Source organism: Mustela erminea, chromosome 14, assembly GCF_009829155.1.
Source record: "Mustela erminea isolate mMusErm1 chromosome 14, mMusErm1.Pri, whole genome shotgun sequence".
Lineage (NCBI taxonomy): Eukaryota > Metazoa > Chordata > Mammalia > Carnivora > Mustelidae > Mustela > Mustela erminea.
This window is the reverse complement of record NC_045627.1, coordinates 90,829,931-90,845,755: the sequence shown is the minus strand read 5'-3', so window position 1 is coordinate 90,845,755 and position 15,825 is coordinate 90,829,931. Positions and strand designations below refer to the sequence as shown.

General features: G+C 60.9%; 1 protein-coding gene across 13 annotated transcripts in view; it reads right to left on the bottom strand.

Annotated features, from left to right (window-relative positions):
* Nucleotides 1-593: 593 nt before the first annotated feature.
* PPP2R2D (protein phosphatase 2 regulatory subunit Bdelta) overlaps nucleotides 594-15,825 on the bottom strand; it is a 49,790-nt gene continuing 34,558 nt past the window's right edge. For 7 of the 13 annotated variants that reach the window (XM_032312722.1, XM_032312723.1, XM_032312733.1 and 4 more), the window contains 5 exons: nucleotides 15,138-15,315; nucleotides 12,155-12,319; nucleotides 9,956-10,125; nucleotides 9,792-9,883; nucleotides 594-1,208 (listed from right to left, as the gene is read on the bottom strand). In XM_032312722.1, the coding sequence (XP_032168613.1) occupies nucleotides 683-1,208; nucleotides 9,792-9,883; nucleotides 9,956-10,125; nucleotides 12,155-12,319; nucleotides 15,138-15,315 (1,131 nt within the window). In that variant the 3' untranslated portion in view covers nucleotides 594-682. Of the gene's footprint in view, nucleotides 1,209-4,310; nucleotides 5,088-9,791; nucleotides 9,884-9,955; nucleotides 10,126-12,154; nucleotides 12,320-15,137; nucleotides 15,316-15,825 lie in introns of those variants that run through there. The other 6 variants (XM_032312728.1, XM_032312726.1, XM_032312724.1 and 3 more) reach the window with 4 other exon arrangements.

Genomic DNA, 15,825 nt, shown 5'->3' with positions numbered 1-15,825 from the left:
CGGGAGGCCGCGGGTGTGACGGAGCAGAAACCTGCGTTAGGACAGAATGTCTGCAAAGATTTGTGTGAGAGGGAGCTGACCTTCAGAACAAGCCCCACGACCTCCTCTAACAAGTCGGTTGGGTTAAAAAAGGGCAGAAGACACGAGCAGACCTTTCTCGGACATGCGGACGTGTGGGCGGCCAGCAGACACGGGAAGCCATGCTCCACATCGCGGCCATCAGGCGGACGCACATGCGAACCACAGTGAAGCGTGGCCTCGCGCCGGTCACAATGGCCAACATCAGAACAAGGGTTGGCAAGGGTGTGGGGAGAGGGAGCCTTCGGGCCGGCCGGCGGAGTGCAAGCTGCCGCGGCCGCTGCGCACAGCGGAGGCTCCTCCGACCGGTGAAGACCGATGTGCCGCGGCCCAGGCCCCTGCCCATGCGCAGAAGCAAGCAGAGCTCTGATCGGACGCTACACCCCACCCCGGCTCACAGCGGTGCGTCCAACAGCCCAAATTGGGAAATAGCCTAAGTGTTCACCTTAAATGGATTAAATGTGCGCTCCGTGTCTCGCACACACTCAGAAATACGATGCAGCCGCAGAACAGCAGGAAATCTGGCCATTTCCTTCATTTCCAGCATGGACGGACCTCGATGCCATGACGCCGAGTGGACGAAGTCGGTACCGCCCGAGCTCACCTACATGTGGATCTCCTGTTTGTTCTCTAAGATGTTATCTGAGAGGCAGAGAGCCCGCGCGCAGGGGAGGGGCAGGGGGAGAAGCAGACCCCCTGCTGAGCCGAGAGCCGGCCGCGGGGCTCCCTCCCAGGGCCCTGAGATCAGGACCTGAGCCGAAGCAGACGCTTCACGGACGGAGCCCCCCGGGCGCCCCACCACGTGGGATGTAAGAACAAACCCACCATCAGGCTCACGGACGCAGGCGGGGCTGGTGGCCACCAGAGCGGAGTCGGGCGGCAGAGACGGGGGGAAGGAGGGAGAAGGCGCCGCCGTCCAGCCACACACCAAAGCCGCGGGGACGGAAGTCGGGGCGTGGGGCCTCCAGCACCTGGAAGCTCCGACGGGAGCAGCTCTGAGCGGTTCTCGGCACAGGAACCGGCGTTCCGTGAGCGTCGGGACGGACGCCGACCGGTCGCTGCGGTGCTCGCTCCCCAGCGTGAGCAGACAGCGGTCATGTCCCCCTGAAACTGGTCTCTGTTCACGGTACCTCGATTGAAAAAAAGGGGAAATCACCATTTCTAACAAGAACCATAGAATCACACTGCATTAAAATACTTCGATTTCAGAGAATGTACTTTTCCTCTGAAAGTTCTTGGAATAACGACAAATTCCTGCTCCTCACCCCCACGGAACACACATTTTCAAAGATGTCTCGAGATCTGCAGAGACCCTGACCAAGACCTCTGGGGCAGACAAGCAGACGGTCTCAGGAACTCTCAGAGACGCACCCGACAGCCTGGGGAGGGTGTGAGGCTGCCAGGGAGCACTCCACGGGGGCAGCGCTGTCCCCACACCTCCGGGCCCTGTGCGCTCCAGTGGCCGCCCGCATAGCCACGGACCCAGGCCAGGAGCAGGCTGTCGGCGGTGCCCCCAGGGTGCCGGCGACGTGCCCCGGAGTGTGCGGCCTGGAGGGATCTTCCACAGAACGCGTGTGCAGATCCGCGCGGGTAGGGGCTCTGTCGGGGACTTACCGGGTACGGGGCCATCAGAGAAACGGTGGTGTCACCGGCTCCGCCATCCTCGACGGCAGGGGGCCGAGAATGAACGCAGGCCAGTGTTCGGGGGAGGAGCACCCCCTGAGGCAGGACAGGAAGGACGGGCCGGCTGGTCCCACAAGGCAGCAGCCCAGACTCCCAGCCAAGGGGGCAGCTGCCTGCCCTGGGCCCCCGGTGCTGGGACGCAACCGGCACTCACGCTCTGAGGACAGGGACGCGCTGCCAGACGAGGTGCAGATGGGGCTGGCGGACACCAGGCCCAGCGGACCCCCCTCCACACATTCTTCTGCTCGTCGCCCCGGGGCCTCAGCTCCACCGCATGCACGCGCTCCGCATCCCATACGCACCCGCCCCTCGCCAGCTCCGGGGGCTGCAGTGTGGGGCCCAGAGGCCCAGTGTGCAGGCCAGAGCCCCCACCGTGACCATGTGCCACTGGGTATCCACCTGGACCCCCAGCAGACTGGTGTGGGGGGAACCGCTGGCCGAGGGGAAGGGGTGCACACCCCCGGGATCTGCACCCAGGCTGGCGACACCCCATGGCTGCCTGTAACGGCCCCGTGTCGGGGGGGGGGCTGCCTTTTACCCACGTGTCGTCCTGACCCCAGACCGGGCAGAGACTCCTGGGGTGCTCCCTGCCCTGGGCACAAGGAGCCCCTCTGCACCGAGGGCGGGACCCACGGCAAGCAGGGTGGAGGCCGGCCAGGCAGGTGTGAGCAGAGCATGCGGTCGGTCCGGCCCAGCGAGCTCGGGCTCAGCAGGCTGAGGCCTGGAGGCTGCCGTCTGGGGCCCCGGCGGCCGCCTTCTCTGCCCCGGGAAGGCCAAGGTCTGGGTCTTGGTTGGTTTTCACACCAGCTCGCCGCGAGACTTTTCTGTGACTTGCTACACTAGGCGGCCGGAGCGCCCGAGCCAGGCCGTAAGGGGAATGAATGATGGTTCTGTCGCCGCCTCACACGCCCGGCAGGGTCCTTGGGCAGCCCCCCCTCAGACCGGGGCTCTGCACGAGGACCGACATCCTCCGGACGGCAGGGGCCTGCCGCTCCTTCCCCTCCGGAGCCGAGGCGTCGCCGTCAACCCAGGCCCGACCGTGTCAGGGCTTCCGGCTTCCTCCGTGCACAGGGCACGGGTCTGAGAGAAGTCCAAGTGCGAATTCGGACCCTCTTCAACCCCCTTCAGCAAAGACTTGCAGACGAGTCCTCCTGAGCACACCGTGGACCAGCAGAGCCCCCGGCTCAGCCCGGCTGCCAGGGACGCCCACGGGGGGCTGCCTGGGGTGCGGGGCACACAGCCTCCGACTGCGGACTCGGGGCCGCTTAGCTCCTCCGAGAGCGGGCAGAGCCGTGGCCTTGGCTGTCGTCCCACTGCAAGTGCCGGTGATTTGCGGACAGCTGACCACCAGGCTCCTGAATCTCACACTAGCTTATCAGAAGCTCGATTTTTCTTTAAAACAAAGAAACAAAACAAAAAAAGCGTGTGTAAATCCGCACGCGAATAAAGCGTATTCACCCCGACGCCGGCCCTCAGCCTGGAGAACGTGAAAGCTTCGAGGGAAAGAGCAGCACAGAATTCTAAGAATGAAACCGTTCACACAGCTCACTTCCAGGAACAGAGACGGCGTCTGTAACCGTGACCGAGAATGGGGAGCGCTGTGGCGGCCGCAGGCGCAGCACTGCCCTCCGCGGGGGCCCCCGGGTGACGGCGGGCCCGAACACACAGCCGAATCCGGTTCAACACTGACAACTCGTTACGCCTTTCCGACAGCTGACGCGGATGCGCCGTCCCACCAGCACGGGCGAGTCCTTGCAGAGCTGCGCACCTCGGCTCGGTCACTGTGCCAGCAACGGACACACCGTGAGAATTATGGGGAGTTTCTAACTCAGCGTGTATTAAAGTGTCATTCTGTGAACGTTAACTCAGGGTGTGAGCGCACGCTCACCACGAAGGTCTCTGTCCTTACAGGTGGCGTTCACAATCAAGATACGCCTCAAAACTTCAAGACCAGCGCATGTGGCCGGGCGCTCCTGTCCCCTGGAGGACACTGTGACTAGGGCCGTGTGTGGAATCCCAGTAAGGTCCAGTCACTTGGCCCTGGTACGTGTCTGTATTGTCTTGGGAAATGCTCATTTCTGGTATCAAGATCCTGCTTAAAAAACCCACCCCCAAGGCAGTGATGGCGTCACACACGGGCTTGGGAAGCAGCGAGAAGGCCAGCGTGCGCGGGATCCCGGCAGTTTGGTAGGAAGAACGTCCCTCCACAAGTCCTCTTTGAAAAGGCTTAGAAAACAAAGCACGTCCGCGTCCCCGCTGTGAACGAGGCGCTGTGGGACCCAGACGTGTCCCCTCAGGGCAGCGACGGTGCTGCTCGCGGCTCTCTCCGGGGGCCAGGGCCGGGGCCAGGCTTCGCACAGACCTTACCGGGGGCGTTACCCGCACCATTTCCACAGAAATAAAACAGACTTTGAGTTTGGGACGGACGGGCTCCCAGCCCAAGAGCCGCCATCTGCCAGCGAGGGACAGAAGCTGTGCCCCTTGCTCCAAAGCGCGACTCTGCGGAATCTCATGACGTGCAACGAGCAAAGAAAAGGCCGATACCGATCTCGGATTTAAAACCACTTTTTACAGTGTGTTGTTTTATTCGGCGGTCACACCCGAGGCTGTGATGGCAGGTACAGGTGTGGGGGTAAAAAGCTGCGGGACCTGCTCGGGGAACCACGCCCTCGGCAGGGCCACCCGGGCTCGGAGGACGGGGCGGGGGCACGATGGCACGCGCGTGTGAAGGCCCGAGTGTGACGGGGGAGCCGGGGGGTAAGAGTTTCAGAAAAAGAGATGTTCCGTCAGACAACTTTCCTCTTGGGCGTTAACCTTTCGGCCTGCGAAGCGGAAAGGAAGGCTCAGACTGAATAAATACACGATCTGGAGGAACGGCCTTTACTGAGCACGGTCCACCCGCCGCGCGCTGAGCGGGGCTCCGCGGAGCAGCGGGCCGCCCCTCCAGTCTGCGAAGGGGAGGCGGGCAGCACCGCGTGCTCCTCACGGGGAGGACAGCGCCCCTCCTCGGAGAAGACGGCCGGGCTCAGTCCCCGCGCTGGCTTCCTTAGTTGACCTTGTCCTGGAAGATGTACAGGTTGTTGGTGGCAGCCACGGCGATGACGTTCTCGGCCGGGTGCCAGGCCGTGTGCAGGATCTTCTTGTTGAAGTCCAGACTGTCCACGCTCGTTTCGTCCTTCCTCCTCTTACCGCCCGCGCACACCTTCCGAGGCTTTAAGCTGGCTCGAGGCTTACTGCTCTCCCGGGACGCTTCCAGCGTGACGTCCCTCCGCGTGTTCCGATCGAACATCCTGAAGAAGTTGTTGTAGGACCCCGTCATGATCGCGCTGCTCGAGACAAGAAGAGAGAGCAAGGCCCGTCAAGGAGGAAGCGCTCAGCACCCCGGCCGCGCGCGGGGCCCTCCCCTCACCCCTCCTCCACCGGACAAGACCTTTCTAGAGAAAACGGCTCTACGGATGGGCCGGGGAGACATGCAGGGGAAACGTCCTGCTCAACGGGGAACGCACAATCACGTCGGCAAAAGGAAGTACAGAAGAGAAAAGGAAAAAAAGAACGTCACACTTTTCACGACACCTTTTTGTTTTTTTAGTGATCTCCACACCCGACGTGGGGCTCCAACTCACACCCGGAGACAGGAGTCCCACGCTCTCCTGACGCAGCCAGCCAGGTGCCGCACGCTAATGCGTTTTTAAAAAAGTAAAAGAACAGTCACAGTGTATTTGTTTTCAGGTCTGGAACGTCTGCGACTCTGCCCGCGGGGGACGCCAGTCCAGACTTGTCCCACGCACAACACACGGCCGCTTGAACAGTCCTTGATTCATTCTGATGTCGAAAAGCTATTTCACAGGAAGCAACAGGAACACAACGAGGAGAAGTCCCAGACCTCAGTGCGGGTCTCCGACGCCGCCGTGCTGCCCGCGTTCTTCTCCAGCATTAAACGCTAACGGCTTCCACCGTTTCTATAGTCAAAACATTGTTACACAGGTAGAAACTTCTGGTCTTTTTCTATAAAACCGAGAGGAAAATGGCCCACAGCCCGTGTTGCCATGATCTGACCCACGCTTTAGGACGAGCCCCACTGCAGACCCAGCAGCCTGCCGTCTGATCGAGGCACGGCCAGCAGCTGACCCTGACCGCGGGCGCACCCCCCCGGGGTCCTGACTGAACCGCACGCAGAGAACAGGCTCAACTCCGAGACCACTCTGCTCTCTAGCCCCGGGAGTGCCCAGCCGGGGACACTCGCCAGCTCAGCCTCAGGCCAGAATACCGGCAGGGAAGGGCTGAGTGGGGCGTGCCCACGGGGAGCTGCCGTGCGCGCTCGGGAAGCCGCACTTCCTGGGAACACAGAGGGCGGGAGACTCCCTCAGGGCCCGCTGTCTTGTGCCTGGCAGAACCCACAGCGGACCGACCGCGGCAGACCCCGGACCCCGGCTGCTCTGACCACCGTGCTCGCACGGGAGCAGGAAAGGCGGCGTCCCCAGCCGCACTGGTCTAGTGACCCAAACCACACAGACGACCACCCTCTCGAGCAGTTGGCCAGGTGTCACCCTGTTCGCTGGGACAAAGCAGACTCGGGAACAAGTGGTATATCCATTTCTGCTGCTGGACAACCTGAGCACAGCCAGGCGGTGCCAGGGACAGCACAGCCCCGGGCGGAGGGCAGGTCCCCCCTCGTGCCACAGCATCCCTCCGCAGGGGCTTCCCGGCCAGATGGCAGGGGAGGGTTTGCAGGGATGAAAGAACAGGCAGTGTTCCTGGAAAGCTCTCCGGCGTTCCTGGGGGTGGGAGGCTTAAGGGAACGTTTCAGTGTTTCAGACAGACCAAGAGGCATAAAGAAAAATACACTGACTGTCCACCTACCCATAGGCCACCGCCCGCTTGGTCCAGAAAGACGGGTCCCCACCCGGGGCCCCCAGCAGGACGGTGAGTCCTCAGAGCAGGACAGGATCATTCCGGGACATGTTTACGTGTCAAACAGTTACACATTCTTAACAACACATCCATCTCGTGCGTTCTACGAGACACAGAAGCCATCGGGTCGTCGTCTTCCAACAGCTTTCCCCGGTCTGTACCCTTGTGAGGTCACCTACGGCTCTTCCTGTCGCGGGTTACGAGAAGACGCGCTCCCTGCCCTCACCCGACACGGGCACTGGGGCTCCGTCAGACGCTCGCTCGCTCCTGTCTCGCAACAGCTCTCCCTGCCTGTGCAGCTTTACGGACGCACGCGGGCCCTGCCAGTCTCCAGAGGACCACGGTCATCGGCCTCCGCCCCCCGGCCTGCCCGACATCGCTGTCGTCGTGAGAGCTCTGGGGTGGCATCCCGGTCACTCTGACCTGCTGTCTCCTAATGAAAATGAGCATTTTTATCCATTTTCTTCCCATTTCTATTAACTCCCATTCCTGAGCTATCACTGTCCTACCGACCGGGACTCCTGTGCAGAGTCTGGACGCTTCCCTCTCAAGCAGCCGTAGTTCTCTGCTCGTGCGGGTTTTGCCTTCACCGCCGTGCCCAGCGTGTGTCCATCGGCCCGGGAGACGCCGCTGACGCTCCAACACCGCCGCCACCTGGACCCGGGCTCACGGCGCGCGGCGCTGCCACGGCTCCGGCCCCGTCCCTCAACACTCAGCTTGCTCCCTCCGGCTGAGGGAGAGCCGTACCTGTCCCCCCAACACGGACGACCGAGACTAGTGACTCACTCAGCGTCCACGCTCCTCAGCTTTGCTCACAGGGCTGGGGCCAGCAGCGGCTGCTTTCGATGGCGTCCCTTCCGGGGGGCGCACCCCCGTCTCGTGAGCTCCCCGTGAGGGTGAACTGCTCTCCACCTGAAAGCAGCTTATCGCACACGCGTTCTGAGCGATCCCCATCTCGACACACGCCCCACGTGCTGGCGCGAGCACGAGGGCCGCGGCGCGCCGTCCACCTGCTGCGTCCACCTGCTGCGCGGAGCGGGCCGCTCTCAGCCGGACCGTCTGTTCTCCAAAGTAGCGTGTCAGGCTGTCCACGGCTGTTTTCAAGGTCTCTTTGCATCTGGTACCTGTGGTTTCGTTCTGACACGGGGGTGGGGGCGGTTTCTGCGCCTCCTGAATCCACGCGTTCACTCTCCCATCAGCTACCGAAAATCCTGGATCTGGCTGCGTTACAGGCGCTCCTGGGCACGCGTCTGCAATGTGCCCGGTCCCCCCCCACCCCCGTGCCCCGGGTGCTCCTGACCTTCCACGGGTCCCACTGGCCACACTCCAGAGGCACGTTGGGCCCCTCTGATGCGGCTCAGTTCGAAAACCCAAGGTCTCTCTTCCTACTCTGGGTCTCCTACCAAGTCCACAGCTATTTTCAACGGCTGCACTTTTCGTTTCTAGAAGTCCTGTTTGATTCCTTTACGAACTTCCTACGTCATATTTAGGGCTCTTAGGATTCCTTCCGATGACCTGAAAACATTTCCAGCGTCTCACGCCCTGCAGCTTACGCTCCAGGATCGGACTCCTCAGAGGGGAAGCTCTGTTGCTGTTTCTGACTTGTTCACAGCAGCTCCGTGTGTACTTGGTACTTCTCACCTACATGCTCGCATCTAACGGATTTTCATCGGGGGAAATCCCGAGTCCAGGGGTGCTGGGCGAGGCACACCGCCAGGTCATCAGTGGGTTTGCTGACAGGACAACGCCGGAGTGCTCTCTCCCAGGCCGGGCACCAGGGCCCCGCAGTGTCCGAGCGCAGGCGTGCGGCCTCTCTCTGTCGGAGCTGAGCACGTGCTGGTCGGGACCCCAACCCTACTGCTTGTGCGGCCCTGCCCAGGGCCCTGGTGTTGCTGCCAGGGCCTTGGGAGACGGATGCCCGCACGAGGTGCGCGCCGTTTGCCGGGGCGGGTAGAGCCCGGTGTTCTGCCTCTGCCCCCAGAGGCTCGCGTCTGCCGCAGTGCCCACGCAACACGGAGAGGTGGCGGTCGGCGTGACAAGAAGGCGGGACCTGAAGTGGTTGCCCTTCCCGAAGCCCAGAGCCCTGCCCGCTCTGTAGGGCTTGACTCCTCAGTTAACTTTTCCAGGTCCCGCGGCCGGTCCGGACACAAATGCCCCATCCTGGGAGGGAGGGCCGGCCGACGGTTCCACATCTCCGGGCACTTCCGTGCTGCTCCCAGCCGCCAGGGTCTCGGGCACATTTCCCTCAGGACTCCCATCTGCACGAAGATGGATGATGCCGTTTCCATAATCCCTGAGGGTCTCACTGCCAGCGCACACTGTGCAGACCCAAGGCTTCTTGAAGCCCACCAGCCCTCCACCGTGAAAACCGAGCCAGCAGGGTCCTGGGATCAGATGTCCCCAGGCCCGCCTGGCACCCCAGGATCCCGGACCTCCTGCTTCCCGCCTCCTCTTCATCCGGCCGTCGCGCACTCTCCCTGGCCCACGTGCGCTCCATGGCCCAGTGCAGAGACCTGTGGCGGCCCGGCCAGCAGCACAGGCCTCTGCCGCTCGCGTCCCGGGGAGGCCCCACCTGAGGCCCCACCTGAGGCCCCACCTGTACTACGAGGGACGGTGACGGCCTCCTTCCGGCACCAGCAACGCACCGCGTTGTCGGAGACCGACGACACAGCCCTCGACAGTACTGCCGCCACTGCCCTCCTCAAAGGACGTGCACGAAATAAACGACGACACCAGAGCCACCGCCTCGTCAAGGCCCCTGGGACTTCAGGCCGGCCGCCCCGCCAGTGAACTCGGAGAGCACTTCCCTCCCTCCGTCCCCAAGAAAAGGCGAACTGGAACGTGGCCATCGCACACGCTCAGCGCTAAGTCCTTCTCACTCATCTTGGAAATGAGACAATAAAAATTATTTTGAAATATTTAAAAAGTATTTTAAGTATTTTAAACACAGCCAAAAGGAACTGTAATACTCCGTGCACCGAGTAAGGACGGGGTCGTGAGTGAGGGGACAGCTGTTCAGATGCCCCGTCTCTGCCTTGAACCTGCCGCCCAGCAGGCAGGCGGCCCGGACGGCACAGCCCGGCAGCCCCCAGGCCGCTCCTCCATGACGCGCGCCCCACCTGTCTGAACCGCTCCAGCAGCACTCGAACTTGTCGAAGATGCAGTCGTTTTCGTACAGAGAACAAAGCTTGCTTCGCAGGTACTCGTGCACCTTGAGGAAACCACAGCAAAGTCAGAAAGCGCCGAGCGCAGCTGTGGCGCCCTCCCTGCGCGGCGGCCTCACCTGGTGGGTCTCCACGGGCCGGCTCTCCATGTTGAGGTCCCACACCTTCACCGACAGGTAGTCCCGGGTCATCATGTACCGACCGCTGTGGCTGAATTTTACGTCGGAGATGGAGGAGATGATTTCTGAGAAGAAGGACCTACTGCTGGGGTCTTCAGGCTCTTCAAAAACTGAAAAACAAAGTTTTCAGCTTCTGTTTAAAAACCAGGCAACGCGGGAACGCCGGGGTGGCAGAGCTGGTCAAGTGATTTCAGCTCAGGGTCGTGGGATCAAGCCCCATGTGGGGCTCTGTGCTCAGCGGAGTCCGCTTGGGGCCCTCTCCCCGTCTCCCTCTGCCCCTGGCCCTGCTCACTCGCGCTCTAAAATAAACAACAAAACCAAACCAACACCCCCACCCCCCGCCCCCCAAAACAACAAACCCAGAGAACAAACCCCGTTTCAAGTCCCTAGGCCCTCTCTGGGGAGCCCAGGGAGCTGCAGACCGCACAGCGCTCACGCTTCTCATCTTTCTGGTACGTCAACTGCCGAGCTTAAGAGACTTAGATGCCACGTCCCAGTGCCAGTTACTGCTAAGGGACAGCACCAGACACACGGGCCCTCGGCTGTGGCCTGGAAAAGCCCCTCAGGACAGTCCGACGTGCCTTTTGGTCAAGACCCTGTGCTGACCACGGCGCCAGTGTGTCCGAGCAGCGCAGGCCCTAGCGAGCCTCATGCAGACCTGTCCCGTCCACACCACAGGAAGACAAAAGCAGCGTCACCTAGGAACCCCGGGCCCAGACAGTGACCTCCAGAACGGGTCCCATATACCAAAGCCTGTCAGGAAAGGGATCCGTCTCTGCTGTTCAGGAGTCAAGCTCCGTGTAACCAAACCAAACTACTACTTTCCGGAAGATGCCAGGCGCCTCCTTCGCAGACCTTCCTTCCTCCCACAAGTTTCGCTTTCTCAGAGGAAGCTCAGCGGCCCTCCTCCTGCGCCGTGGTCGGGAGCCCAGAGGCGACACCGGAGCCCTGACTGCACCGTCATGCCTGTGGCTCCAGAGACTCCGCGTGCGTGCGTCCGCCTGCGAAGCTGCATTAGCTTTATTTTCTTTTAAATGCAGGAACCCGGAAATGGCTCCGCATCTCAAGTGAATTTTAAGCCAGCCAGGGGCAACACAAACATTCGCTCAAGTCCATTACTTTGCTGACAAGAACGACTCTGGTATCTAGAATGGTTTACTCAAGAGCATTAAGGGGCGCCCGGCTGGCTCGTTCGGTGGAGCGTCCCAGCCCCCACTGGGTGGACGTCACTAACGACAACAACAGAACGTTCTCTTCAGACACAGGCCGACACCGCACGAGGCTCATCGCGGCCGCGGGAGTCCTAGACGAGGCTCTCTGAAACAGTCGACGGCGGACACCGCGTGGGGCAGAGGGGCAGCTGAGAAGCGGCGAGAGCGACACACGGGCGCCAGGCCTGCTGGTGCCGCTACGCGTCCTGTGGGAGCCACTCTGGACGCCACGACCGCGAATGGATTTCACCAGCGGAACAAGCGTCGTGGGCAATGAAGACAAAGGCACGTCCTCGGACAGGCTGCCGGGACCGGTCAACGGACCGTGAGGACGTGTGAGCAGAGTCCCCGGTCACAGCCTAGTCCCCACCACGGGACCCAAAGCGCGACACGCACACTTCCGGTTTCCTAGAAGGCTGGGCCTGCTCTTTACGGCTAAACATGAAAACGAAACTGTCCTCACCTAGAAGACACTTCAAGGCTCAGAGGATTACAGCTAGAGCTTCGCCTGTGGGAACGGGCTTCGAGGGCAGCAAAGCTCACCGCGAACAGAGCCCGTCCCGACAGCTGAGAACCGTCGCGAGTGAGGTGCGTTCCGGCAGCCCCTGCCGAGGTCCTAATGCACAGAGGTAGAGGCAACAGATGGTTCTCGGCTGGGAGTCCTCGGACGAAGCCCAGAGAGTCTGGACGGGAAGAACACTACAGCCGCGCCCCGGGGACAGCGAAGGGCGGGTCCGTGGGAGCACGGCCTCATGGTCCACGGGTGCCGGCAAGGGCCCACCAGAGGCCACCCGGGGACTCAGGATCAAAGGCCGGTCCTACGCCTGCGCGGGCACGAGGAGCCCAGAAGAGACACGAACTCTGGAGATGGTCTCGCGCCCGGGAAACGGCATCGACGCGGGACGTACGGAGCCTTTCGGGCACTTACACTTGGAGTGTCTGTCACACAGGGCCGAGGAGCGCATGTCGCACAGCCGGATGGTCCCTTTGCTGCTGCTGTACACGAGCACGTTGCACTGCAGCGGGTGGAACTCGGCCGCGGTGATCACCTCCGTCAGCTCCTCCATGTTCACCGGCTTGATGTCCACGATGTCTGCGGGCGCACAGTTAAGGCAGAGCGCTCGGCGGGCTTCGGTCCACGTTCAAGGGAACGTTGGTGCGCATCACCCCGCCGCGAGGGCCGACGCAGACGCACACGGCTCGCGAGCCCAGGAAGAGAAGCTGGGTCCCTGCGCGGCTCGCACCACCGCCCCGCGCCTCGTCGGGCCCGGACCCACGCGCGCACACGCGGAGCCGGCGTCCTGCCCTCCAGCGTCCCGTGGGAGGCCGTTCCCGGCAAGACCGGACATGTCTGATAAAGCAAACAACGAAAGGAAGCAAGCAGCCACTTGTGCAAAAATCCCACACTTCCATCCATAAATCACACACAGAAAAGAACTGTCAGATGGCAAAAATCTGCTTTTTCAAGAATCTTTTCTTGATCTGCCATGAAGAGCCCATTCCAAGCGGTCAGAACACTGCTAACCCTGTAGTCTGCCATCTTTAGACATCATTCAACTAAAAAAAAAAAAAAAAAAGCAGAATCTGGCTTTGGCTTTGGGTCAGGATGGAGCAACAGGGTCCAGATGGACCCCTCCACTGAAACGTGTAAGAACCGGGAACCGGGCCACCATAGCTCGCCGCTGGACATGAGACAGCACAGGCTGTGGCCCTGGAGGGGCTGGAGCCCTGCGGCCGGCCCGGGCACGCTCACGGGCCCTTCTGTGCCCGAGCAGAGGTCCTGGCAGGGTTGGGGAGGAGCAATGAGCAGCAGCCCATGAGGACACCGCCGGGCCAGCGCCTCAGCAGACCGAGCAGGGCCCCCGCTCAGGCCAGGGCACGGCCTGCGGCCCGAGGTGCACTAAGGGGACAGCGGTCAGTGCGCAGACCGGTGCGGCGGCACGGGGCAGGGGAGGGGCCCGGGCCTCGGGGAGCAGAACGACTCGCGGCCAGAGCGCTCACGGGAGCGGAGCGAAAGGCACTCGGAGGGTCACGGTGCTAACAGAAGCGCGTAGTAAAGCGCCGTGTGTTCCATGACCTACGTCGCCACAAGGAAGGGCAACTGAAACATGACCGTGGGACAGAGTCCTGCAGAGACAACGAGAAATGTGACTGCGCACATGAATCATTTATGAGTCAGAGTTCTCACAAAACACAAAGAAAAATGATGAGATTCCAAAAGGAGAAAGCCCACAAAGGGTAGTAAAAAAAAAAGTTCACACTAATGAATAGTAAATTAACAGAATATACTTCAACTCACCTATAATCAAATAAATTAAAGATGGTCTTATTTTGGTTTCATTGATGTAAAGTTATTTTAAGAAGGTCCAGGGTTCTGCTAAAATAGATGCTCAGAGGCGGTGGGAACGCCCGTCTCCAAGCCTGCCCAGAGGCGGCCCCCACGCGGCCCTCTGCGGCTCACGTCCCAGGGACTGAGGCCCACAGGTGCATGCGCGGCTCCGTGTGTACACCCAACCCTGCGGCTGCAAACCCGCATTCTGACTCCGGGGGACAGATGGCTAAGACGGGCCAAGAAACCAAGGAGGCCAGTGGAAGGAACTCTGTGGAGCTTTTGGATGTGCCCCAGGCCCTGTGCACACAGCTCTGCACCCACGGGCTCTCGGGTCCCACAGGACCACAGGCAGCACCCCAGGAGTGCGGGTTTGCAGAGGGAGAGGAAGGCCTGGGCGACGGAGGGACTCCATGCTCATTAAGGTCGCTGAGCTGAACTCGGGCCTCGGCACCCCGAGCGCTTGCAACTTCATCGCCACCGTGTGGAGGAGCCCGTCATTCTTGGACACGAACTCACGCAGACGCCTACGTCCGCCGCCTACAATGGTTACCGGTGCAGGGGGCGACTGGGGGGAAGAACTTCCTCTGAATTATCTGAATTTTGTTCAACGTGGTCACATATTAACAGAAGAAAGGAGGATTTAAAATAGGAGTTTAAGGAGGGAAAGCAGGGAGCATGGGCATGAGCCCTGTGAGACGGGAGGCTGTGCCCGGCGGCAGGAAGAGGAGACCCCGCGGGTAGGCATCGGAGCGCCTCGGTGACCAGCAGCACCTCGGGGCGGACAGAGCCGCCGTGCTCTCTCTTTGCAAACAGGGTCAACAGCCACACCAAGCACAGGGACAACAGGCCATAAAAATCCGGTGTGAAACGCTAGAGTTTAAAACACCACATACAGTTCATCTCGCGGCTCTTCCTGAGTACAAGGGAGCACACACACACGTGCCAAACTGCGGCCCAGGTGACCTGTGGACATCTGTCCCACTGTGGCCGGCCCGACATGGCTCCCAAACGGGGCAAATCCTGACCAGTGCCCCTCGATGTGCACACAGGACAGGGCTCTCACTTCTGCACAAATCGACAACTTCTAACACGCGTGCCCGAGCAGCCGCACGCTGACGGTCACCCTACCAGAAACAGCAGCCCGGCAGCGTTCTGAGGACACGGAAGAGGCTTTCAACAGCTTGTCTTCTCACACAGAGCTCTCCCGCGATCAGTCACTCCTAACCACCCCTCTGACTGAAGCCAGGGTCTTCTATTCTAGTATCTGCGAGCAGGTTTGGGGTGGAGAGCAGGGGACCAGGCAGCAGTGAACCTCCAGACACACACACACTATTTAAAACTGTGTCTCAGGAACCCAGGAAGGCAGGTCGTGCTCACTTCACGGAGAACTCTCCCCAGAGGCGGAAAGCAGTTTCCGGTTTTAAGGACAGGTTAAACCAGAGATCGTACACCACAGGCTGCCATGCAGCAAGCCGTGCTCCGAGGTGCCGACTCAGATGCAGGAGCGGACGTGCATCCAGAACTTTCCTGAAGAACAAACCTATGAACAATGCCAAGACAGCCAACCGATGAAGGATACTAAAGCTTCTGTCTGTGATTTCTAAATGCCATAGATTAATTCTCAGGTCATCTGCAGAAAGATAGGTTTCATGATCACTATTTACTGAAATGGAATTTATATGATACGTGTGAGCATTTGCAAAAATTCGTCGTGGACTTGCTTCTACCATAAGATCCATGGGCTTCAATATTGGAACCTAAAAATGGAAGGAAATAGGAATTCAAAACAAAGATCACCACAGCATAAAAGTACAAGTTACAGTAGAAAACAAAAGGGAGCAAATCTGTATTCCCAGCGAGCTAAGACTTCTGTACAGGCACTCCCCAAAGAACCAAAGAGCAGAGCTGTGAAAACAGGCCGCGGACGGGGTCCTGTCCCTCCCTGCAGCCGCCCCTGCGGCAGATCATCCCGGCACGGAAACTCTGCCACCAGGGCGCGTGCCCCCGAGGACGGGGCTTCTGCCTGCCTGCCCTGCAGCCACCGCGTGCCCCTGCGAGACGCCGTCAAGAACCCCCCTCCCTCTCTTGCCACCGCTGCTCTGCGGGGTGACGGTGTGAACCTCTTCACTGCCCGGGGGGTCTGCTGCTCCGTGCACGTGCTGGGCGCCAGGGAGGGGTGCGGGGAGGGGAGAGCGCACAGGAGGGCCCCAGAGAGCTGATGTGGGGCCACGCTCCCAACAGCTTCTGGCCACGTGGGCTGGTCCGCC